Genomic DNA, 26091 nt, shown 5'->3' with positions numbered 1-26091 from the left:
TAATATATATATGGGGTAAAAAATTACTTTTCTTCGTTTCTCATTTTCATCATAATGAGAAAGTACTTTTTGGAAAAATAAAAATTTTTGGTCCAAAAAAGTAGGTCAATTTTAATTTTCTTGGAATTTTCTATATTGTTAGTTGATTAATTAAATTGTCATATAGGAAATTGTTTGATATTAACATTGACAGCATTCTAGAATTTATGAAATAGAATTATTCCATCGGATATAGACAATACGTCCTAGATTTAATTTGTTTTATTTGAATATAATTATCTACTCGTGGAAGTGCATTGAGATTATAAGTTCATACGCACGAGGGATAGTCTAATGTTTCAACAATTGATAATTACCCCCCCTGTGTATATATCACTATATAAGTGTTAATGCAAGCCTAATATTTCAAATGATATCGCTACATTGTAGACTCTTCTCCATTATACGTGGAACGTTTCTTGACGCCAAAGTTTTTTTCTTCAATTCGATTTTTATTTTTATCCAAATTATTGATTTTTTAAAAATATTTTAAAATTTTGTCAATTTTTTGGTAATTTAATAATAATACTTTTAGTATTTATTTACTTTAATAATCTTTTAGGAAGTTAACATTTTTTTTTAAGTTATTTAAAGAATAATTTTTTTATAGGTTTTTTTTATTTTCAGGCCTCGGATAGCGTTGAGAGTCAAAAACACCAAAATAAAAATGCTAATGCCAAATTTCCAAAGGTTGTTTTTTCATAAATTCCTTTTTAATGGACATTTTTTCCAATTCAATTTTTAAAAAAATTATTGAATTACAGTTTGCAATTTTTATGGAAAAATTAAATTTGTGTATTTACATAATTAAATTCTCAAATAACTTTCTGAAAATTATTAATTAATTAAAAACAATTAAAAAGAATTTTAGTAAAAAATTTTAGAAACTTTTGCTTATTAGAAGAGTTACAGTAAAAATTTTTAAAAATCAAAATTAAAAATTTTGCAAATTTGAGTAACTTTAATTAAAAATTCTTTAGAATTTAAAGAATTAGATTATAGAACTTAGATTTTTAAACAATTTTAGTTGCAATTTCTTTGAAAGTAGTTGAATTGTTTGTTATCTTGTATTTAATTAAAACTTTGTCGAATAATTGAAATTTCGTAATATTGAATTGAAAGTAAATGAATTTAAACCAATTTTAAATAAACTTTTTTTAAATAATTAAACTTTCCAAGAATTTTCTCAATTTTATTAAAAATAATTGTTTTAGAGAATAATTGGATTATAGAAGAGTTACAAAGGAAATTTTCACAAATAATTAAATTTCAAAAGGCTTCAAATTAAAATTTTAAAAAATTTTGAAACTCTGGGTAACTTTAATTCAAAATTCTGAAAAATTTAGTTGTTTGAAAAATCTTGGTTTCATTTTCTTTGAAAATAGTTGAATTTTAAATTATACCTATATAATGTTTATTTAAAAAAACTATCAAGTAATCGAAATTTTATAATATTAAATTGTAAATAATTGAATTTTAAATTAATTTTAAATTAACTTTCATTTTTTAAATAATTAAATTCTAAAAGAATTCTCTCCAAATTATTAAAAATAATTATATTTTACAAGAACAGTTAAATAAGAATTCCTCTAAATAAAAATTCTTTTAAATAAAAAGATAAAAATTATGTTAATTGAAAGTCCAGTTAAATAAAAAGTTAAAAATTCTAAAAATCAGGAAGAAGTCAGAAAAATAGATAATAAATTTTTTGTCACAGCTCTAAATAAAATAAAAGAACTTTTTACGCTTTAAAGTCGATCCAAGGACTGTATTTTTTTTTTTGTTTTTAGAGATTTTCGAAAAACAATTATTTTTTGACTAAAAAATCTAGATTAGTTTTTATTTACAATATTGTATTTCATTTGATTAACTTTGTATGTTTTTTTTAATTTTGTAACTTTGTAAATTTTTTGTAACTTTAAAAAATTTAGTTAACAGGTGTTTTAGGAGAATGTTGAGAGAAAAGGGGAAATAGATAGTTAAATTACGAGAGAATATAAGATATAACCTTTTCGTTGACTTATTATGCGATAGTGAAAACAAGAAAGTTGCCTACAGCTGTGATCTCATTGGGGTTATCTAGCTTTTTTACATTTGTTATTTAGCGCGGATTTGGCATCTGTTGTGAAAATGATTTGATGAGGTATGCTAAATGATAAAGAAATCCATCATTACTCTTTATTAAGATCGCTCTCATTATATAACACATTTGTCATAGACAAATATGATTCATTGGCTGAAAAATATCTTTTTCTCTTTTATCAATTATTCACAGAATATTTTTTTTTATTAGAAGGAATTTAATTGGGGGCAAAATATAAAATTCAATTTTTAGAAAAAATTCAAAATTAAAAAGAATAATTTTAAATAAATATTTATTTGCAAATATTTTCTAAAGAATTCTCTTTTACGAAAAGTTCTCTTTTGCAACGAATTTGTAATTTATAAAAATAATAACAGTGACTGAAAGTCAATAATTTTTCTGCAATTTATTAATTAATTTTAATATTTGAGAATTTTGAAAATTTCTCAACTGTCAAAATGAAAGTAAAAATTTATTTGTATTTATTATTTAATATTTATTAATAGAAACTAGTTTAAAATGTTTAGAAAATGGATAAAATTGTAGTAAGATATTTAATTATGATTTTGGAAATTTGAATTTAGAGTATCATTTATATTTGAATTTAGTAGAAAATCATTATACTCTAATATCTGATTGAAACTTTCGGATTAGTCGTACGAATCAAAATGATAAAGTTGGAAGGTTAAAGCATTACTTGGGGTCATATCTTTATAATAGGAAAATTCCCAATGAGAGATTTGAAAGCGTGGGATGCAAAAAAAATGTAAACCGCAACATTCTGCGTTTATTTTTAAAATGCTTCCCTCTTCTTTTTTTTGTAACATTATTCTCGAAATACTTGTTTCGTAATTCGAGATTAATATTAATGTTGATAATTTGAATTAAAAAAGTAAAATGAAAATATTTTCCTTTTGGTATCTATTATTGTTTTGTGTATATTACTTTGGATAAGCAGTGAGAATTTTTGGTCAAGAAACGTTACACCACATGTTGTATATTGCACTGTCAAGAGATCAATTTTTGTGATTTAAATTTCTTATTATAGTAACGAAATATTTTGTATTTCTAAAAATAATTAACAACGATTTCCAGAAATAGTTTTTCGATTAATTTTTTTTTTTAAATATTAAGTCTTTTCAAAAGTGTTTCTTTATGTTTTAGTATTGTTTTGAAACTTACGAGGTCTTCGGGTCGCTAGAAACAGAAGATGTCTTGCCAGCATGTTTGCTATTTGAAAAAAGGCGCTTTTTTAAATGGTGATAGTCTGTGAAAAAGTTGTTTCGTTTTCCGCCTCTTTGGCAACAGTTTGTCTACCAACAAGATTTACTTTGTTCACTGATAAGTGTATCAGAAACAAGAAGTATAGATTTTGAAAGTGCGCACTTTTTTTCTTTCTTTATCTTCCGAAATTAGGATTATCATTGCTATCTCTTCACTGAAATTCGATATTCGAAATGATATTCTATTAAGAAATGATTTTAATTTGATTTAAAAATTCCTATTGGCAAAAATTGATTGGAAAAAATGAAGGTTCCGTCCGGTCGAGCGACCGGACCGTTGACTGAATACTATCAGTGGCAAGTGGAAGTATTTGAACCCCCCACATTAGTGAGAGAGAAGGAGCGGCAGGGAAATTTATTTATTTATCTGCATCTGCAGTTTCATCGTTTGGGATAAACATCGAAAATCTGACGCAATTCTGTAGCTCATTGAGACAGCGTTTAAGATAAGGGCTGGTGAACACAATTTTCTCCGGGCACCCCCTTAACATTCCCATCTAACTCATTAAAACAACTTTTTTCTTAATTCCTTTTTCCTTCATTTCTCTTTCTCTGCTGAATTTGCAGTTTCTTCCTGCTCTTGATAAGCGGAGAAGAAGAAGGAAGAAGTGCACGTGCTAATAAATTTCTTTATTAAATCCTTCTCCGGTCGTCAACCTCAGTTGTAAAACGCAGAAACGTGTGTTCGGAAAACTACAGTTTTATCTGAATAACGAGTTTACCTAAATAAAAATTTATCAACACACAAGTTTGATAACTAAAATTGATGAATTAATTTTTTACTTTTCTGTTTCAGAGAGGCAAATAATTTTTGGAAAAAAGTTTTTATTTCAAAGTTGGAAAAAATCGAACTCTTCTCGAATGAAGGACAGTGACATAATTGTCGGAAGTAAAATTACTTGAGCGATTGCCTTGAGCTTTTGAAAAAAATAGGATAATATATAATAGTGCTATCAATAAATAGAGAGATGTATATAGGGAAACATGAAGATTAGAGACAGAATGAAAGACGATGAATGCATTGTTCAGATTAGAGAGACATGTGAAATGTTTCGATTAACCTTGCTGGAAAATTTAATCTTCCCTAGGATTCTTCTTTCACTACTTTATCATAAAAACAATTTCTAAACAGGAAAAAAAATCGTTTTTAAATTACGTCTTTTAGTCGCAGCTGCAAAAGGCATAGGCAGATAATAATGAAAACATGACGTATAACAGTTTGGAGAAAAAAATTCACCCCTGAAAAAAATTTCCTTTATCTTCATGTAATTATTATTGTTTGTCTTTTGAATAAATTATATTTATCTAATTGGATTTTTTTTCGGTGGCCAGATTCCTGTGTGGCGCACGTGATGGAATTATTGTCACCGGAATTTTTCTAAAGATAACAAAAGAAATAATGTACTATTATAAATTCAATGACTAATGTGTCCTTCGAGACATAAGATTATTTATAATTCTACAATTTAATGATTTCTAGAATTTTACTCAAGTTACTTTATTCTTCTCGATATTTGAAAACTACCAAATTTCTGTATCATTTCCTGAATACTGGAGAACTTTAACAGGCTCAAGATCCAAAGTTCTTGGTCTTGGACTTGTTGGAATTGTTGGGAAGGGACAAGTAACTAAATTCACTTCAAAATCATTATCGATTTGTGGTTCTGGACTTGATATCGAGTCTGGATAATTTATTCTTTCCTTGAGCAATTCCTCCTGTATTTCTTCAGAAGGAGTTCGAATAATCTTTGGAGATTTTTCTGAATTGGCAAATTTCTTAATGAACATTATTGGACTGTTTGCCATTCGATAACTTTCGCTGCGTTTTATTTTACGCTCAGATTTATTCGACTTTGAATTCGTTGTTTCTGAATTAAAATCGGGTGATTCGGATGTTTGCGCATTTGACTGTGATTCTATAGTTAGGGAATCTGGTGGAGAATTATTTAAATTTTCCGATTTTTGAGAATTGGGGGTTGATTCTGGAGTTGAGCTACCGGGATTCTCGACAATTGGAGTTATACCATTTTTGAAAATTGTTCCGTTTTCACAATCATCGGGTCTTGTTGATTTTCGACTAAAATTTGGAGTGTCTAGATCAGATTCTAATAGTTTTCTACATAATTTCGGAGTTGTTCCACTGGGTTTCAGGTGTTGAATACCGAGGGACTTTTCGTAATTAATTCTCGAATTGGGATTGAGAATTCGCCTCTGATTTCGTGAGAGGGGGGTCGCGATGAATTGGGACGAAACATTATGATTGACTTTGGATTCATTTGGACTAACATTGCACGTGGCTTCCTCCATTCTTTCGGGAGGATGATTTTCATCCTTTATTTTCGATAATGTACTGATGGGTATTCTTGTTTTATTACATCTTAATGGTCTACCGTAAATTCTAGATGTCGTAAGGGAACGAATTTTTGGATTAATTGAACGTTGTGTTCCTCTGCCGGAAAGCAACTGACTTTGGGTTTTATTCACATCAGTCGAAGTACGAAGATGATCGGCGAATGATTGAGTGCACTCTAATCTACCGGTGCTTGTTGTGCAATCGTTATGTTGATTTGTGCCGATTTCAGAGGGCGTCTTACCTTCGTCACCTTGAACGTTGACGTAAGCGCCACGAACTTGTTTATAGGGACTGCTGAGACAGGTGGGACTGACAACTGTTGTTGGTGTTCGCACATAATCTGGACTCGTTGCTCTCTCTGGACTTTTTGCTGCTCGAATTATCACTTTTCCCAATTGTGGCGATGTTGGTGGTGATGGTGATAATTTATTTCCATCGACAAAGTCCGATGTTTTTGTAATAGCTCGCACGTTTATTTGTGCACGATGAAGTAATGGCGATGGACTAGGCGATGTTCCTTCTTTTACAAACGGACCTGTTTGAATAGTAAATTAAAATTATTAATTAAAATTATTATTTTTGTTGCTGTTGTTGTTTTGTTATTTCACGATATTAATGCGAGAAAATTCAATGTAAAATTTAGAAAAAGTTTCGATCACTAACTTCCCACATAATTACAAAATTTTCCTAAAAGTTTAAATTAACCTGACTGATACTTTTGAAATCTTTAGTTGCAAAGCTCTTGAAATTTGAAATAATTCTTTAAATTTCCACTGTTATTCAATGTTTAGTGCAATAATTGACTGAACATTGTATGGAACTCTAAGAAATTTAAAATAAATTTAAGAATTTTTAATCTTTTATGCAATGTTCAGCCAACTTTGGCTCGAAACATTGAAAAAGGGTGTACATTTAAAGAATTACTCTCAGTTTCATGAGCTTTGCAACTAAAGATTCCACAGGTAACAGTCATGTTAATTTCAACTTTTTGGAAACTATAAAATTACCACGAATTCTAATACAAAACCTTTAATTTTTTTCTATTTATGACAGTTATTTTTTTTAAATAACTTAATTTTTGAAAAACTATAATAAAATTTTTTCTTATAAATTATTTAATGAATAGTTTTACATAAGTATTTCAAAATTAATTCAATTTTAAAAGAGTTGCGTTTACAATTTTCCCAAATAGATGAACTTCAAAAGGTTTTAATTTGAAATTTTATAAATTTAATTATTCTTAATCTATAAATTTCTTGTCAATTTCAATTATTTTAAAATTCTTTGCAAGAATTCAATTATTTTCAATAAAATTTTAATAAAATATCAGAATTCAATTATTCTTAAAAATGTTAATAAATATCATTCCAGAATTTCATTTAATTTCAATTTTCCGCATGAGTTCAATTATGTTCACAAATTTTTTTAAATTATCTTCAAAATTTCAATTATCTTTAAAAATGATAAAATTCTTCTCCCAAATTCAATTATTTTTAAAAAATTTCCTGAATTCAATGATTTTCAATATCTGTAATTTTAATAAAAATTGTCTAAAAGAATTCAATTATTTAAAAAAAATTTTAATAAAATTCTACGCAAACATTTATTTATTTTATTTATTTTCATAAATAATAAAAATTCCCCAAGAATTTTATTATTTACATAAATTTTTTTATAAATTTCTTCGCAATAATTAAATTATTTTCATAAATAATAAAACTCTTAACAGAATTTCAATTATTTTTAATGCCATTTTAATAGAAATCTTCGAAATATGAAATTATTCTTAAAAATTTTATTAAAATTCGTCGAAATAATCCAATTATTTAAAAATTTGTCGATAAAATTCTTTATAAGAATTCAATTTTAAGAAACATTCAATTCTTCAATAAATTATTTATTTTTGAATTCAAATAATTAAATTCTCGTAGAATTTTCTAATAAAAATTGATTGAAAATTTGAATTTTTCATACTTTTAACAATTCTGTAGAATAAATTTTTCTAAAACAGTTTAAACGAATTTTTTAAAAATGTTTTAAAGTTTTTATTTTCTAATATACATTTAATTGAAGAATTTCCGAATAATCTAAATTTCGTAAAATTGAATTGTAAACAAATGGATTTGAAAATTCTCAAAGAACTTTTTGTCGAAAATTATTAAAAATAATTGATGTAAAGAAGAATTTTAGTTAAAAATTGTAGAAAATAATAATTGAATTGAAATGATGAAAATAATTTTAAAGAAGTTGCAGTAACAATATTCTTCTAATATACAATGATTTTATCACTCGGTCATCTCTCTAAATCTGAGTCAGTGAAATTCCACTGAAAATCAATGAAATTTGACTGATTTTCAGTGACTCTATTCTCGCGATTTAAATCAGTGGGATTTCACTGAAAATCAGTTAAAAATAATTGAAGTTTCAGTCATTTTTCACTGATTCGCCAATTAAAAAACTACTGAAAATTTCAATCATTTTTATCTAATCTTCAGTGAAATTTCACTGATTCAAATCGCAAGACTAGAGTCACTGCAAATTAGTCAAATTTCACTGATTCAGTTTTATTATTCCTATAGAATAATAAATAATAATTAAAGTTTTATTTTAAATAAAACTATTGATATTTTTTGAATTATTTCAGTTAAAGAAATTCGTAAATAAATGTGATGGAACATTTTTTTACGTATCTAATAATTTTTAACCCGTCAGCACTCGCGCTATAGAGAAAAAGTCTCACTCTAATTTTAATATTTAAAAATTTTAAGGTTAAAATTTATATATATTGCCGAGGTTTTTTCTATCTTCATAAAACGTATTCTATTTTCATACAAAAATAATAAAAATAATTCAGAGAATACCGTTTATTAAAAAAAAATTGTTTATTTTATACTTGTCAATTTGATCCATGAGATTTTTTCTCTACACGATACTAAAGTAAGCTGGGAGAGTGGGACTTCGGCAATTGTCGGGAGGTGTTCGGCAAAACTCGTTCGCCTATGGATATTCTAGTGAAATAGAACTATACTGAAAACTGTCATGGCGTCGACGTGCAAATTGTAAACAAACTGTGGTAAGTTGCTCTGATAATTTTAACGTTAAAAATAATTTTATTATTATTTATTCATAAAAGAGTTTTACGTTGTGTTATATTATATCATATACAAAGTATATTTACATTCATATTGTTTAATTTACACTTTTTTTTTACACATATATGCATATTATTATTTTGACGTTTTTAGGTTATTTCGAATGTTTTCTAATCATGAGTAGAAACAAGGAAAAAGATTTCGATTGGTATTCAAAAGAAAATGTATCTGACCAGGAAGATTTCGAGCTTTCTGGAGAAAGCGACGATAATATCGAACAAGTTTCGAATGACAGTTCCACTGAACAATCAGGTTCCGAGAGTGAGGACATTAGCTGCAATGATACTAGTGAAAAGTTTTTCATAGGCAAAGATAAAACGACAAAATGGTTTTCTTCTCCTGAAAATAAAAAAGTAAAAACCAGAAAGCATAATATTGTCATCAGGTTGCCAGGAGTTAAAACTGCTGCCAAAAATGCTCAAAGTATTCTCGAGTGTTGGGAATTATTTTTTACTAAAAATATGATTGAAAAAATAGTTAATTTCACAAATATTCAACTTGATAAGCTTCGAAGAAATTATAAAAACGCAAAAGATGTTCGTCCGACTTCTGAAATTGAAATTAGAGCCGTTCTTGGTTTGTTGTATATGATTGGTGTAAAAAAAGGCAATCATGTGAATTTAAAAGAATTTTGGGCTTCAGACGGAACAGCACCGGATTTTTTTCGAGCTTCAATGAATCTTCAGCGGTTTTATGTTTTGATTAATGCATTGCGTTTTGACAATATTCATACTCGAGATGAAAGAACGAAATTGGATAAATTAGCGGCAATACGAGAGATCTTTGATATGTTTAACGATAAATGTAAAGAATGCTATACACCTGGTCAATATTTAACAATTGATGAAATGCTGGAAAGTTTTCGAGGGAGGTGCAGTTTCCGTCAATATATGCCAAAGAAACCAGCAAAATATGGTCTAAAAATGTGGGCTTTGGTGGATTCTCGTTTATTTTACACCTCCAATATTGAAATTTACGGAGGAAAACAACCGAATGGACCTTTTAATATTTCTAATTCCGTAGATCAAGTTGTTAAACGTATTTCCGCTCCAATTTTAGGCACAGGTAGAAACATTACGATGGATAACTATTTTGCATCTATACCATTGGCTGTTGATTTATTAGATCACCACAGAACAACTGTTGTAACAACTTTGCGCAAGAATAAAAGAGAAATACCTCCTCAATTTCTTCAGACCAAAGGAAAGGCTGTGAACTCTAGTATGTTTGGTTTTACTGAAAAATGTACTTTAGTTTCATATGTTTCAAAAAAAAACAAAAATGTGCTGATGTTGTCTTCCCTGCACAATTCTGGTGATATCGATAAGGATAGTGGACAAAGAAAAAAACCTGAGATAATTACCTTTTATAATTTAACGAAAGGAGCTGTAGACGTTGTCGATGAATTAAAAGGTACCTACAGTGTAAGTCGAGAAACTCGTCGCTGGCCTATGGTAATATTTTATGCCTTATTAAATATTGGTGGAATAAATTCCCAAATAATTTATCGAGAAAACACTGAAAACAAAATAACTCGTCGCTCTTTCTTGAGCCAGTTAGCAAAAGATCTTGTTATTCCTTTTTTAAAAGTCCGAGTAATGGAGCCTTCATTAAATCTTGAATTACGATCACTAATTAAACGAATAGGAAACATTAGAATTGAAGAAGCAGTCAAGACATCCCAAGGATTTTGTGAATTTTGTCCTCGAAAACTGAACAAGAAAACAAAAAAACGATGTGTTACTTGCTCTCAATTTATATGCCCATCACACACTTTGCTGTACTGTGATGATTGTTATAATGTTTGATTTAATAGAGTAATACGAATAATAAGATTTTAAATCTATTCTTTTGCTTTAAAAATTTATATTTGTTTAAAATGTAAATGTTTACAATTTCGTAAAAACGATGTAAAATACTATTTAATAAATTCTGAATCTTCTTAAATTTGCATTAATTAATGTTTCATACAAATTCTTTAATATTTTTTAAAATAATACATAAACCATGTATAAATATAAATTAATAATTGTAAAATTATTCTAATTAAATTACAACTGTTTAATTTTATAAATAAAATGATTAATAATAGTAATATATTATATAAATCATTAATAATAAATACTTAAATCGTTATTAATTAATGTAATAAATGGTAATAAGTAATTTTATACTTTTGCAAATAAGAATAATATGTTTATAGTAAAGAAAGGTAATTTGAATATAGCCGCCAAAAAAGTTACTAGACGCATGCGCATAACAGTGAGAAAATCTCTCAACACGCGAGTAAAGAAAGTTGTTAAATTAGCGCGAGTGCTGACGGGTTAAAGTGGGGTTTAGTGAGCGGAGTGGTCGTGTGTTTGTTGTCGTCCGAGTAATTTTATATAAATTGGTGGTTATTTTATTCGTGCGAACTGGAGATTAGTTGCATCTCAAAGAGTGGGTCGTTTTAGTGATGTGAAAGTGTTTGTGGTGGTTTTAACGAAGGGATTGTACTTTTTTTCTCCGAAAATTGAGGAGGAATGGAGACCAAAGAGGTTAGGTTGTCGCAATGGGAACAGGATGACACATCTTCCGGTGCGCTGTCTCAATCATCGGAACACCTTTCTCAATTGACGACAGAGGGCACTTCTACACAAAAAGAACTCGATTTTACCGATCGTCGAGGTTCACTTAAAACAAAACAGAATCAAGAAAAAGTTAAGAAAAATATTAAAGATAATTCCAAAACGAGTATTAAAATTGGTGGACTTAAAGAAAGTAAGGACAAAAAAGAAACCTTAACTAAAAACAGACCAGGAAGGCCTACCAAAAATAGTAGAGAAACAAATCAAGATATTAAAAGTGGGGTTAGAATGCGACAGTTTCTTTCAAGAGAAAAAAAAACAGACAATTCTCTGACACTGAGAAGTTTAACGCAGCGGGAACAACAAAAAAAGGACTTGCTATCGAAGAAGAGCGACATTAAGGCTAACTCAATCCAAACAAACAGAACAAACAACGACAATGACAGTAACAACAATTTAAAAAATAATTCCGATCAATCAAAAGATGGATGGAGAGAAATGTTTTCAGAAGTTTTGGATGAATGGTGGGCAAAGAACGGCAAGAGAGATATTGAAAACATCAAAAACCAAATTCAAGAAATTAAGGAAGAACTAGAAAGAAGACAAGATGAGAAGGATAGAGAGGAAGCAGCCGATATAGCTCTTCAAAGAGCTAGAAACCGGGAAAGAGACTATCAGTTTCAACTGGAAAAATTAAAAAACAATTTAGAACAGGTAACATCTCAATTTAATCTTTTTAAGGAAAAAGTGTCAAGAGGGGACAAAGAAGATCTATATATGACACAAAAAACAATGGTAAACTCGATCACTCCAACTGGGGAACTCGATACATCGGATAAGGGAGATTATAATTGTGCAAACTCAAATTCTGACAAGGAAATTAACGATCAAAGGATCAGTAATGGAAAAGTGTTAAATTTACCAATTCTTAAGGGAGGAGAGCTCGAACGAGAATTGATGGAAAGAAAGATAAGGAAAAACTGGATTCTTGTGCGTGGCTTCAGATCGAGAGGAAAAACATTAGGTGAGGAAATTAGAAAAGTGTTGTTTGATTTTACAGGAGTGCACATCCAAATAAAAGATTTAAAACACGTGGCTGGTGGTACACTCATTCATCTCGATTCGTGGGCAACAAAAAGGAGACTTATGGAAAATAAATTCAAACTAAGAGCGACAAAAATTTTAATTGAAGATGACTTAACATGCAGGGAACAAGAAGTTCAAAGGAGAATTAATGAAGTTGCAGAAGAAGCAAGCAGAAGAGGATCATATGTAAGAATTTTCTACATGGGATGGCAAATAAATAATATGGAATTTTTGTGGAATGAAGAGGAAGGACGAGTAAAAGAAAGTGTCATTAATACACGGCAGGGGAAGAAGTTTTTTCGTGGACGAAGAGGCACTTATTAATGGAGTCTTATGGAACTTAGCAGGTGGAAAAAAAATTAGAGGATGCTGGGATTTTTTGAAGGAGTTCGATATTATAATTATCCTTGAGACGTGGGTAGAAGAGGAAAAAGAAGAGGACTTCATTAGGAATCTGGACAACGACTACATCTGGAAATCAAAAAGTGCGGTAAGGTATAAAAAGAAAGGACGAGCAAGTGGGGGACAATTAGTGGGTGTACGTAAAAGTGTAAGCGATAAAGTCAAAATAGATGAATGGAAATATGGACTTTTGATAAGAGATAGATGTATAGGTTATAAAGAAAAAGCGACGAACATTATAACGGTGTATAATAATGATGGTACAAAAAACGTTTGTAAAGTTCTAGAAACTATTGTTCATGATTTAAGAAAAAAGGGGGAGGGAATAATAATCTTAGGAGATTGGAATGCTAGAGTGGGTGAAGAATTGGGTGCTGTAGAACGTAGTGTGAATGAATCTTCAAATTATTGTAACGAAAGAAAGTCAGAAGACAAGCTAGTTAATTATGAAGGAAGAAAGTTATTAAAATTTTGTGATGAAATGGGACTAAGAATCTTGAATGGAAGGACGAAAGGAGATGAGGATGGTAAATGGACGCATGTTGGGGAGGGTGGGGGTTCGGTAATAGATTTTATAATAGAATCTGACGGGGACGAACAGATAAAAGAAATAAATATTTTAACTAGAGTTGAATCTGACCATTTTCCACTAACTTTTAAAATGACTGCAGTGCTACAAGACAGAATTGAACAAAATAGGGAAAGAAATAAAGAAAGGGGGATTTATATAGAAAGATTAATATGGGATGACGGGAAAGCTGAAAAATATAAAGAAGAATTAGAATGTTTATGGAAGAACTTAGAGAAAACAGAGGAGGGAACATGTCAGGAGAGATGGGAAATTTTCAAGAAATGTATAAAGTTAGCAGCAGAGAAGGTAGGCATGATTAAAAAAGGGAGAGTAGGAAACAATATTAAAAAAGAAAAAGGAATTTACGAAAATGAGAATGACGAAACAATAACAAACCAGAAGAGACTAGTAAGAAAAAAATTAAAAACTTTTGTTAAAAAGAAAGGAGAATTAGAGAGGGAAGAGTGGATAAATGAACGAAGAAACTTGAAACGAATGTACGCAATTAAGAGAAGAGAGGAAAGGGAAAGAAAATGGGAAGAAATTAAAAAAAGTAAAAACATGGGAGAGTTCTGGAAATCTATTAACACGGTTAGAGTTAGAAAAAAGGGTGGTATGAAGGGAGGGAAGATTAGTAAAAAAAGATGGAAAGAGCACTTTGAAAAACTGTTAGGAGTTGAAAAAGAAACAGAACAGGTCAGAAATAAGAGAAGAGATGATTCAGAAGAAAATGTAGAAAACGAAGAATTAAACAGCGATATAACTTTTGAAGAGCTAGGAAAAATCATTATAAAAATGAAAAGAGGAAAAGCAGCGGGAGAAGACGGGCTTTCGATAGAGTTTATAAAATATTTACCTTTGTCATGGGCGATAGAAATGCACAAAATTATAAATGGGTTCTGGACAGAAGGGAAAATGGGAAACGGATGGGAAAAGGCTCGAATTTTCACAATATTTAAAGGAGGGGACGAAGAAAATACAGGCAACTATCGAGGAATTTCCCTACTAGATGTAGGTTACAAAATATTGGCATCCATTATGGAAGAAAGACTAGGATCATGGTTAGAAAAGAAAAAGATCCTAAAGGAGAGTCAGGCTGGATTCCGGAGGAAACGATCTACAAGGGACCATATTTTCGTTCTAAACTCCTTAATAAATAACAAAATTAAAAAGGAAAAAGGTAAATTATACACGGTTTTCGTAGATTTTCATAAAGCCTTCGATACAGTAGATAGAGAGTTACTACTACAAAAGTTAGAAAAAATCGGAGTTAAAGGAAGAATGCTACGAATGATTGAAGAAATATACTCTAGAACAGTAAACGAAGTAATAACATTAGAGGGTATAACAGACAGCTTTAGCACAGTAAGAGGTGTCAGACAGGGTTGCCCTCTCAGTCCAACTCTCTTCAATATTTTTACAGATGATATGGAACAAGTATGGGAAAACAAAAACATAGGAGGGACGGTAATTGGGAAAACTAAAATCTTTTGTCTTAAATTCGCGGATGACTTATCTCTAGTGTCTGATACTGCCGAGGGATTATCAGAAATGATTAAAACTCTGGAGAGCTATGTAAAGAAAAATAAATTAGAAATAAACGTAAATAAAACTAAAGTTGTAGTTTTCAAAAAAGGAGGGAGAAGAAAGAAAAGCGAACACTGGGAAATAGAAGGCCAGAATATAGAAATTGTAAATAATTTTAAATATTTGGGATTTTGGTTCACGTCTAGAGGAAATTACAAAACACAAGTGTTAAAAATGTCTGGGAAAGCTCAAAAGGCAATAAATGTTGCTTGGGGAGTAATGAAGAGAGCAGGCTTGAACGATTTGAAAAAAAAATTATATATAATGGATACTTTAGGTAAAATGGCAGGAATTTACGGAATTGAAGTCTGGGGTTGGCTAAGGAGAGAAGAAATGGAGAAAATGCAAGGGAGGTTGGTTAAAATGGCAATGGGACTCGACTGCACGACTCCGGGTTATATTTGGAGGATGGAATCGGGGAAACAGGATTTCGAGATAGAAGGAAGAATAAGGGCCGCAAGATATTTGACTGAAATTTTAAATATGGGGGATGAAAGGTGGCCAAAGATTTGTTTGAAAGAAGAAATAAGGGGATTGATAAATGAAAAACCGTCAGCGTGGGGAATGGAACTACAAAAAGCACTAAAATTAGTTGGAGATGGAGAAACTATTAATTTAATCTGGGAAGGAATTATAGCAGGAAATTTTAGCGAGAAAGTCAGCGAAAATCTATCAGTAGGAGTTAAAATCAGATCAGAACAGCTTATTCAACAAGATTGGAATAAAATCGACATGTCTAAATACTGTGAGAATTACAGAAATTGGAAAAGTTTTGTAGGAAAGGAAGAGTATTGGGAGTCTAAGCAATTAAAAGCAACCGAAAAAGAACAGTGGGCACGATTAAGATGTGGGAATGTAGGAATAGCAGGTAATAAGGGATATAAGTGTACCTTATGCAGACTATGTAAAAAGTCTGATGAAACTATATTCCATATTTGGGTTTGTGGTGAGGCTTTACAAAAAATTAACGAATCGTTAGTTGAAGAAGTAAATAAATGGAGAGGGGTTTTAACTGGAGTAAATCTTGAAAATCATGTAATCAAGACTCTAAAAAGCAGACCGAAGACCGAACTCTGCCAATATGCGAAATGTTTTGAAAAAATCGCGAGAAATGCTAGACTTCAAGAAGTCTAAAATATACTTGTATTCGTTCTATTTTTTATGTAGCTTATTCTTAATCTTAATTTAATTTATTAATAATATTGTTAAACATTTAAAACATTTATAACTTATAACTTATAACTTATATGTTACTTTAAGTTGGAGGGACAAATATTGTAAAACTTATATTAAGTGTACAAAGGAGAAAAAAATAAATAAATAATTTTTAAAGTGAAGCAGAATATTTTTTATGGTCAGGGAAAAGGTCAAAATTTTGTCTGGAAATCAGAATAGTCATAGTCATAGTCATAGTTCGTGGCAACCATAAAAGTACTTCTTTAGCAAAAAAGAACAACCATCATCAGATTTTTGGAAGGTATGATAACTTTAGCCAGAATTTTAACAGTGAGCAAGAAACGTTTCGCTTAAATTTGTGGGTTTTTTATTACCTAATCGAACAAGATGTGAATTAGATTTCTATAATTGACAGACAGTTGGAATTTGAATATTACCTGGATTAAAAGTAGTGTGTGCGCCCTTCCTTCGTCTCAAACTGTCCGAAGAGTAGACGACCTTTCCTTCCGAATCTAATGTCACTCTAGCGCCCTGTCGCTTTCTCTCCAAGGAAGAATCTGGTTTCTTTGGCAATTCGCTGAGACTCACGTACTCGGCGTCTTTTTTGAAGAGATCCGCATTCGCGTAGGTCACTGGTGAACGAATAGTGAGAGTAGAATCTTGATGCTTATCATTATTGTTCCTCACGTCGGCTATGGTAACATAGTCGCCAGAGTCTGGATTAATCAATTCCTGAATAGTTGTTTTTTGTTGATGCTTCTTTCCTGCCTGAAGAACACCGCGAAGTTTTCCCAGCACTCCACTCAGTGGACTGACTTTTGTCGAACTCGATGATGTCTTTTCCTCAGACGATGGTAAAATTGTTTGCACTGTTGCGTAAAGATTCTTATCCTGACCGTTGATAACTTCCATTTTTGATGTTCCAACTGTCGCTGACATTAATACTGAACCAGCACTTTCCTTGCTGTCTTGTTTAGTTTTGTCACGTTCTTTCGCGTGCTCATCGTCCGATCCTGGTGGAGTGATGACGCACATCGATGGTATTCGACTCGTGTTGATCGCGGTCTTTGAACGGATCCTCTCGATTCGATCGCAACCCTCCAGATCACTAGACTCGGAGTATTCGAATTCGGAGCATGATCTGCCTGTGCAGGCTGGACTCGATGCGGATTCCACTGGCGATGAGGAGGTGTTGTGCCCACTGTCCGGCGATTCACCACCTGGTTTGTTTTGACCGTGAACCTGTAAATTGTAAACTTGATTGTAAATCTGATCTGAAGATTTTAGAAATAACTGAAGGTCTTGATAACTTCAGAAATAAACGCAATTACACAGGGCTCGAACTAGGTCCGTAAATCCCGTAAAAGTCCGTTTTTTTTAAGAATCCGTAAAGTCCGTAATTTCATTAAAAAAGGATGAAAAGTATAATTTGGAGAATTTTAGAGAAATTACATATGATTGAAGAAATTCAATTATTTTCAAAAGTAATAAAACTCTTCGCAGAAATTCAACTTTGTTCAAAAATTTTTTTAAATTTTTGACAAAATTTCAATTACCTTTAAGAAGGTTACAAGTATCAAGTAATTGTACCAAGAAGGTACAATTATTTTCAAAAATTTTAATAAAATTTTTGTCGAAATTTCAATTATTTTCAAAAAATTTCCTCAATTCAATGATTTTCAATATCTACTATTTTCATAAAATTTTCCAAAAGAATTCAATTATTTAAAAAAAAAAATTTAATAAAATTCTACACAAACTTTTAATTATTTTCAAAAAATTTCACAGGAATTTCATTTTTTACAAATTTTTTTATAAACTTCTTCGCAATCATTCAATTATTTTTATAAATAATAAAATTAATTTAAGTGATTTTATTTAATTGAAATTAGTCTGTAAGCTTAATTTCAATATATAGAAAATATCTACTGCTTTGATTATTCAAAAATATTATTTGTTTGAATAATTATATTTAATTCAAACATATTTTCTGTTTTGATTTTAACAAAAAATATGTTTAAAAATTTTATGTTTGATTCAAACTTAAAAGTTGATTATAAATAATTTAAAATCAACCACAACTTATGTTTGAATTAAATATATTATTTCTATAAATGAACCAAACAATATGTTTGAATTAAACTTAAATATGTTTGACTGTAGAGCAAAGATATTTTAAATTTGATTTAAACAAAATATATTTGAATCAAATAAATCGTTTTCTCAGTGTATTTAAAAATTTATAGATAAAATTCTTTATGAAAATTAAATTTTAAGAAACATGCAATTATTCAATAAATTGTTATTTTTGTATTTAAATAATTGAATTCTAGTAGAATTTTCTCATAAACATTGATTTAAAAATGGATGTCAGTTAAAATTTTAGATTATAATTGAATTTTAAAAATATTTTGAGTGTAAATTTTTAGAAATGATTGAATTTTGAAAAGGTTTTAGATTAAAATCTTCCAAAAATTTGAATTTTTCATATTTGTAACTAATAATTCTGTAGAATTAATTTTTTTTGAGAAAATTTAATTGCGGATTTTTTTTTAAATTATTTAAAGTTTTTATTTTTTAATATATATTTAATTGAAGAATTTACGAATAATTGAAATTTTTTAAAATTGAATTGTAAACAAATGAATTTGAAAATTCTTAAAAAACTTTTTCAAAAATTATTCAAAATAATGGATTTATAGAAGATGTTTACTCTCTAAAACTGAATCAGTGAAATTTGACTGAGAATCAGTGACTCTATTCTCGCGATTTGAATCAGTGAAATTTCACTTAAGATCAGTTAAAAATGATTGAAATTTCAGTCATTTTGCACTGATTGGTCAATTAAAAAATAACTGAAATTTTCAATATATGTGACAGAAATTTTTAGTAGTTTTTTAATTGGCGAATCAGTGGAAAATGACTGAAATTTCAGTTATTTTTAACTGATTTTCAATGAAATTCCACTGATTCAAATCGCGAGAATAGAGTCACTGATTCTCAGTCAAATTTCACTGATTTTCAGTGTAATTTCACTGATTCAGTTTTAGAGAGATAGTTAAAAACTCGAAAAAAAAATTCAATTTTGTAAAATATTCTTCGCAAAAATTAAATATTGTTCAATAGTAATAAAATTCTTCTTAGAGATTCAATTATTTTCACAAATAATAAAACTCATCGTAGAATTTCAATTATTTTTAATACAATTTTAATCGAATTTCTCGAAAAATGTAATTAATCTTAAAAATCCTATTAAAATTCGTGGAGAGAATTCAATTATTTGAAAATTAGTTGATAACGATTCTCTAGGGGAATTGAATTTTAAGAAACATTCAATTATTCAGTAAATTATTTATTTTTTGTATTTTTAAATAATTGAATTCTAGTAGAATTTTCTAATAAAAATTGATTTAAAAATTAATTTCAGTTTAAATTTTAAATTATAATTGAATATTAAAAGCAATATAGCGTGAATTTTTAAAAAAAGTTGAATTTTGAAATTAATTTTTTTGAAAAAGTTTAATTAAATTTTTTTAATATTATTTTAAGTTTTTATTTTTTAATATTTATTTAATTGAAGAATTTACGAATAATTTAAATTTCGTAAAATTGAATATTGTAAACAAATGGATTTGAAAATTGTCAAAGAACTGTTTCAAAAATTATTAAAAATAATCGATTTAAAGAAGAATTTTAGTTAAAAATTCTTGAAAATAATAATTGAATTGATAATGATTTTATCATTCAGTCATCTTTAAGTATTATAAGACATGAAGAAATCGATCAGTTAGTAAGTTATAAGTTATCGATATTTTCATGTTTTATAGTTATGAAAAATTTAATTTATAGTTTTAAATAAAATGTTCTCTTATTTGACTCCGACTGGTTATATTTTTGTCAGTAATTGGTCCGTAATTTTTCATTTTTGGTCCGTAAAGTCCGTATTTTTAAATACTCTATCTGGTTCGAACCTTGAGTTACACTAATTGAGAAAATCGTTTGGAATTAAACGTCTTTACTGAAGTAAAATTTATATAGAACTGAAAGTTTTACCAGAGTTTCATTATCTTGATGTTTAATTTAGAGAAATTAAAGATCGTACCATTGCAACAACAGTTAAACTGGATTTTCTTTCAGGAGGTGGAGGAGCCAAGAGAGCCGTGCAGACAGTGCCTGCTGAACTTGTAGTCGTCGAGGTCGATCCCCTGCCGAATAATTCGTACTCATTTTCAACAACCGGGGAAGTTGGGTCTGATCCAAGATCGACGGACCTGACGAGAGGACTCTGTGGGAGAACTTCCTCTTCCCTCAGTGTCTTCAGTCCAGAGTCCATGTGGAAGGATGTGTAGTAACCTTCAGTGTCACAAGAATAGACTGAAGAAGTTTCACCATCGTCTGAGAAGGGAACGACCGTGATGTCTTGAATGATGTCCGGAGTTAAGGTCCCCTCGGAAGTGACCGAGGAGGAGGCTGACGTATCTCTTCCCTTGAATCTCCTGATGTGACACAAGGACGTTGATGACGTGCCAATGGAAGCAGTTGTCGTCGATCTGAAATTTATACCGGTGAGTTTAAGAATTTGATTTTTGAGTAAAAAATAAATTTTTTCAGGAATTAATTCCTACAATAGTGATTTTAGGAATTAGGACTATTATTACCTGGGTTGGTGCGTCGTTGTAGTCGTCTCGCTTCCTATACTGGCTCGTCCACTTTCCGAGGAAGCGCTCCAGTTTCCGGAACTGGAATGAGGAGCGTCGTCCCTACCGCTTCCTTTTCTTCTTTCTCTCCTTTGTGCGGCACTTTCTCTCAACTTAACGCTTGGCTGTTTGTCGGAAGAAGGAACAGAAACAGGAATACTGGATGTACTTTTGCCACTGGAGCTCGAGGAACTTGGCTTTCTTTCGTGTGACTTGTCCTTTCTTCGTCGTGTCGTCACGGTTTCGTAGATATTAGTCTCTTCCGGTGTTACTGGTTCGACTTCGATCGTTCTGTCGGTGCTCGATGAGCCAGCATCGGCTTCCGGCTGTTCGAGTTGTTGCACACTCTGACTACTCCTTGGGCTGATTAGTTTCAGTCTTGACATTCCCCATGCCTTCAATGTATTGAAATGAGATTTCTTCTCAGTTGGCGAGTCCTTCTTCGATGATCCCAAAATGTCGGTGCTCGCCGATCGTTGTGTTCTTGACGATGGTCCAACTTTTTCCTCAGGTTCGTCTACCGTCGTCTCACTGTAATATTCGATCATCATAAAAATTGAATAATTAATTTATTTGTTTGCTGGATTCAATAGAATTTTAAAATTAGGATTTTTTAGTTTTTTTTATTGAAGAGGACTAAAAGGATTGAAATCTCAGTTTTCATTGAATGTATGGTTGGTAAAATTCTTCATGGTTCGATAATCCGGGAGAATTTTATCGAGCATGACGGATTGTTTGATTCCTTTATGCTAAGCTGTACCGCGAAGTTTGCTATATAGACTGGTGCAGGATTACCAGAGGAACGTAAAATCGAGAACAGTAAATCGTTGCTTGCGCGGAATCTTAAATGGTATATTTGAGCTTTTTCAAGTCTAGTTATTGCGGCTTTTTGACGTTTTGATTTATAAATCATAAAGTGTGTTTTCACACGAAAATAATTTGGTATTTTTGTCACTCTTGTTGAAAATATTAAACCGATAAATGTTTCAAGTATTGTTTTAATATATTTGTGTACGGAACCCGCCATTGCAGTGCGAGTACAACTCGCACTTGTCCAATTTTTTTTTTATTTTTAGTTAAGAAATTAAAGGGAGAAAACAATCTCTCATTTATTCTCTTGAAATTTCGCTCGTCCTTAAAATATTTAATGCCACGTGTTATAACTGAAAAAAAATTAAAAAAATTTTTTTTTTAAAAGTTTCTTAAATAAATTTTTTGTCGTCAGACTGTAATAATACATTAGTATACCAATTTTCAGCTAATTAGGTCAAATAATGTAAAAGTTAAAAAAAAAATGTTTTTCAAAAATTTTTTAGTTTTTCCTTGACAACGCTATGAACATTATTACATATCAAGTTCTCTATATTTTTCCTGTAATATTCGAGTGAAAATACACCAGCATGCAAAATTTCAGCTCTCCATGTCGAATAGTTTAGAAGTTAAGGGGGGGGGGAATGGTCACTTTTTATGCATTTTTGGCCAAAAATCTTGTTATTTCCTTGACAACGCTATGCCCATCACGTCCAATCACATTCGCTATATTTTTCCTGTAATCTACGAGTGAAAATACATATCTGGACCAAATTTGAGCTCTTTAGGTCAAATAGTTTAGCCGCTAGGGGGGGGGGACACGATTTGGCTACGGACACAAGAGTCTCACCAAAAGGGTTCCGCCGATACACCGTAGGTGTACGGAACCCTAAAAACATAGAAAAAGGCTCATTATTTTTTTAATTTATTCTAAATGATTATTTTTTTTACAAGAACTTAATAAAAACGGGTGTATATGTATAAATATGCATATGAAATATTTCTAATATTTAAAAGAACACAAAATTTTATCTAAAAATTGTGATTATAAAATAGAAATTACGTAAATTTTTAAAATAATTTTTTAAATAATTTCGTTAAACGTCGTAATTAACAAATAGAAAAAATCTTTTTGTTTCAACAGAAACGTAAAATTTTCTAAACAAAATGTAATTTATAGAAATTTTTTTCTTTAATTCTAATTAAAATTTGGAATTTTGTTTAAAAATTGTAATTATTGAGAAACAGAATTGGTGCAAATTATTTCCTTTTTTCTAATAAAAACAGAATTTTGTTAATAAATTGTCAATAGAAATAGGAATTTTGCAAAATATTTTCTTCTAATTTTCAAAATGAAACTCATGATTTAGTGCAAAATATTTTCTTTTCACTAATCTGAATTTTTTGACAGTTTTCTAATTTTTTTTTTAGAAGAAAGGAAAAAAAGCTGAAAATGTTGTCAAAGAAATAAGTTTTTTATATAAAAACATTTAAAAAACTTGCATTTTTGTTACAAGAAAATTTTTACAAACATTGTGATTGTAAGATAGAAATTATGGTAATTTGTTTCTTTTTTTTTCAAACAAAAAGTTCTATTAAAAAATAGAAATTATACCAACAATTCGCGCGCTAAAGCGCGCGGCTAACTTTTTTCTTTATTTTTTTAATAAAATTATCAATTTTAAAAATAATAGAATTTAAAAATTTTAAATTCAAATTTTTGATGAAAATACTAAAATAATTTAATTTTGGAAAAATTGCAAATAATTTATTGCAGAAATTAAATTATTTTCAAAAGTAATAAAATTCTTCTCATAAAATTCAATTATGTTTAAAATTAAGAAAAAATTCTCGTTAAAATCCCAATTATCTTTGTAAATAACAAAATGTTCCCCTAACCTGATTTCAATTATTTTCAATATCTACTATTTTAATAACATTTTCCGAGAAAAATTCAATTATAAAAAAAAATTTAATAAAATCGTACACAAACATTTAATTATTGTTAAAAATATTTAAAATTCCACAGGAATTCAATTATTTACAATTTTTTATAAATTTCTTCGCAATAATTCAATTATTTTCATAAATTTTTAATAATTATAAATTATTATAAAACATGAAGAAATCGATCACTCCGAGTCTTCGACTCGGAGCAATCAATATCTTCATGTTTTATAGCAAAATACTTTTGTAAGTTGTTTAATTTCAAAAAGGTTTGAATTTGGAATTTTTGAATGTCTTAATTCCTGTGGAAAAACAATAATAATTAAATATTTATTTAAAAAAGAAATTATTGATGTTTTCGAATAATTTTACAATTAAAGAAATTCGTAAAAATGTAACGAAACATTTTTTTTGAGTAAAATTTTTTCCTTTATTTTCTAAAAATTCAAAAATTTTCATTTTCAATGAAAATTTGTAATTGACAAATAGAATTTATAAACATTTGTTTCGTTTATTTTTAAAAAAACTTTGAATTTTATTAAAACAATTGTAATTAAAAAATTGAAATAATGTAAATTATTCCCTTATAAAAATTGAAAATTTTCTACAAAAATATTATAAGAAACGGGAATATGTAATGTTTTTTCCCAAAATAAAAGAATGAGTTTGTGAACAATATTGTTATTGAGAAATCAAAATTATGCATAAAATGGGTATTTATTTACTATTTCTTAATCATAATTTTTTAATAAATTTTCTTTTTTTTGGGAATAAACAAGAGAAAAATTTGCATAATTAAGATCAGACAAACGAAATTTGTTATAAAAAAAGCATATAGTAAACAAAATGGGTAAATTTTTCATTTGTTAATCACCATTTTTTTTGTAAACTTTCTAATTTCTAATATTATTTTATTATGAATTATAAAAAAATTCCTTCATATTTTCAATTTGTCAAAACAAATTTTTTTAAAGAAAAAAAAAACAAAAGAATACACAAAACCTAACTTCAGGTGTGGACAGAATGAAAGAATGAATAAGACGATTATTATATTTAATTTTCCATTTCTTAATCATAAGTATAACAATTTTCTAATTTTAATTAATTAGATGTCAAGAAAAAAATTTGCATAATTTTAATTTGTCAATTATAATTTCTGTTAAAGTTCAAATTTTTTTTTAAAGGAAAAAATTTGCATAATTTTAATTTCTCATTGAAATTTCTTAACAATTTTCCAAGTTTTCTTTATTATAGAAATGATTATAATTTGTAACTACTTTCAAAACGACGAGTTGAAGCAAAAAAGTAAAATAATGAGTAAGAACAATAATTCCTTTAAAATTAATAAACCTTTTAAATCAATTAATAATAAAAACTTTTAATTTGTTAAAAAATAATATAATCATTCAGTCTATCAAAACTTAACAAAAAAAAAAAACAAAAGTATACACAAAAGACTAACTTCAAGTGTAGATAAAAAGAATGAATGAAAGAATCTCTGGATATTATTATAGGTAATTTTTAATTTGAATTTAATTTTTTGGAAGTAAAAATTGTAATTGAAGGGAAAGACAATTTTTCCTTGTAAAGGTTAATTTTCAACCAGATTAATAAAATTTGAAAAATATTTATCGATATTGGTAAAATGGTTATTTTTAAGTAATAAAAATTTGACTGACCCATCGATAGCCTGACGAATTTCTTTCTGATCGGTACCAGCGATCGTATTTCGTCTCTTGCCTCTAGGCCTCCTTGGACGCGACCTTCTTTTCACGGCCGTCTCTTGTGTTTCAGGTCCAGATAACAGGGATCGTCTTCGCATTGACATTCGATCGAATCCTCTGCCACTCACGTCGACAGCCACTATTTCTGCTGGGAATCTGCAAAAAGGTGAGTAACTTACAAAAAATATTTCATTTTACATTTGAAAACTTGATATCTATTTATATTTGTATACACATGAAAATTATTTCATTCTTCATTGTAATTGCCTCGTCGTTTTTACAAACCCAAAAAAAAATATTGCGAAAACTTCAGGGACATATTCCGTCTAGTAATGAAGGCAGAAAAAGGAGAATGAAATTTAAAAAAGAAAAAAGTGAGGAATTGCAAGCGCAAAAGAATAAAGAATACAAGAGTCGATGCGAAATCGAAAGTAAAAGTCATGTAGGAATTTCATTCAAAGAAACGATTTTTGTTATCTTTAAATAGAATGACAATATTTCATTCTCGAAGAGTCATGAGTTTCAAGAGGGAAAAATGTTGTTTATTTTTTTATTCCTCTTATAACTCTGCAAATGTATAAAGCACTGGAGCTAAAGAAACTTGAGGCAACGCA

At 29.1% G+C, this 26091-nt stretch overlaps 2 protein-coding genes across 2 annotated transcripts in view; one reads left to right on the top strand and one right to left on the bottom strand.

Moving 5' to 3' along the window:
- The window catches only part of LOC122503634, a 208102-nt gene that overhangs the window by 8694 nt on the left and 173317 nt on the right, over nt 1–26091 (bottom strand). The window contains exons 4-8 of the mRNA XM_043614259.1: nt 25433–25633; nt 20958–21527; nt 20402–20849; nt 16737–17541; nt 6000–6293 (exon numbers count right to left, since the gene is read on the bottom strand). Coding sequence (XP_043470194.1) covers nt 6000–6293; nt 16737–17541; nt 20402–20849; nt 20958–21527; nt 25433–25633 — 2318 coding nt within the window. The remainder of the gene's footprint in view (nt 1–5999; nt 6294–16736; nt 17542–20401; nt 20850–20957; nt 21528–25432; nt 25634–26091) is intronic.
- On the top strand, nt 8554–10867 carry LOC122503643 (piggyBac transposable element-derived protein 4-like). The gene is made up of 2 exons (XM_043614270.1): nt 8554–8831; nt 9004–10867. Exon 2 carries the CDS (start codon nt 9027–9029, stop codon nt 10716–10718), a length of 1692 nt encoding a protein of 563 aa, XP_043470205.1. The 5' UTR covers nt 8554–8831; nt 9004–9026; the 3' UTR covers nt 10719–10867.

The sequence above is a fragment of the Leptopilina heterotoma genome, unplaced genomic scaffold (assembly GCF_015476425.1).
Source record: "Leptopilina heterotoma isolate Lh14 unplaced genomic scaffold, ASM1547642v1 Lhet_11, whole genome shotgun sequence".
Classification (NCBI taxonomy): domain Eukaryota; kingdom Metazoa; phylum Arthropoda; class Insecta; order Hymenoptera; family Figitidae; genus Leptopilina; species Leptopilina heterotoma.
The sequence above is the reverse complement of the archived record's forward strand: the minus strand, read 5'-3'. Positions and strand labels throughout refer to the sequence as shown.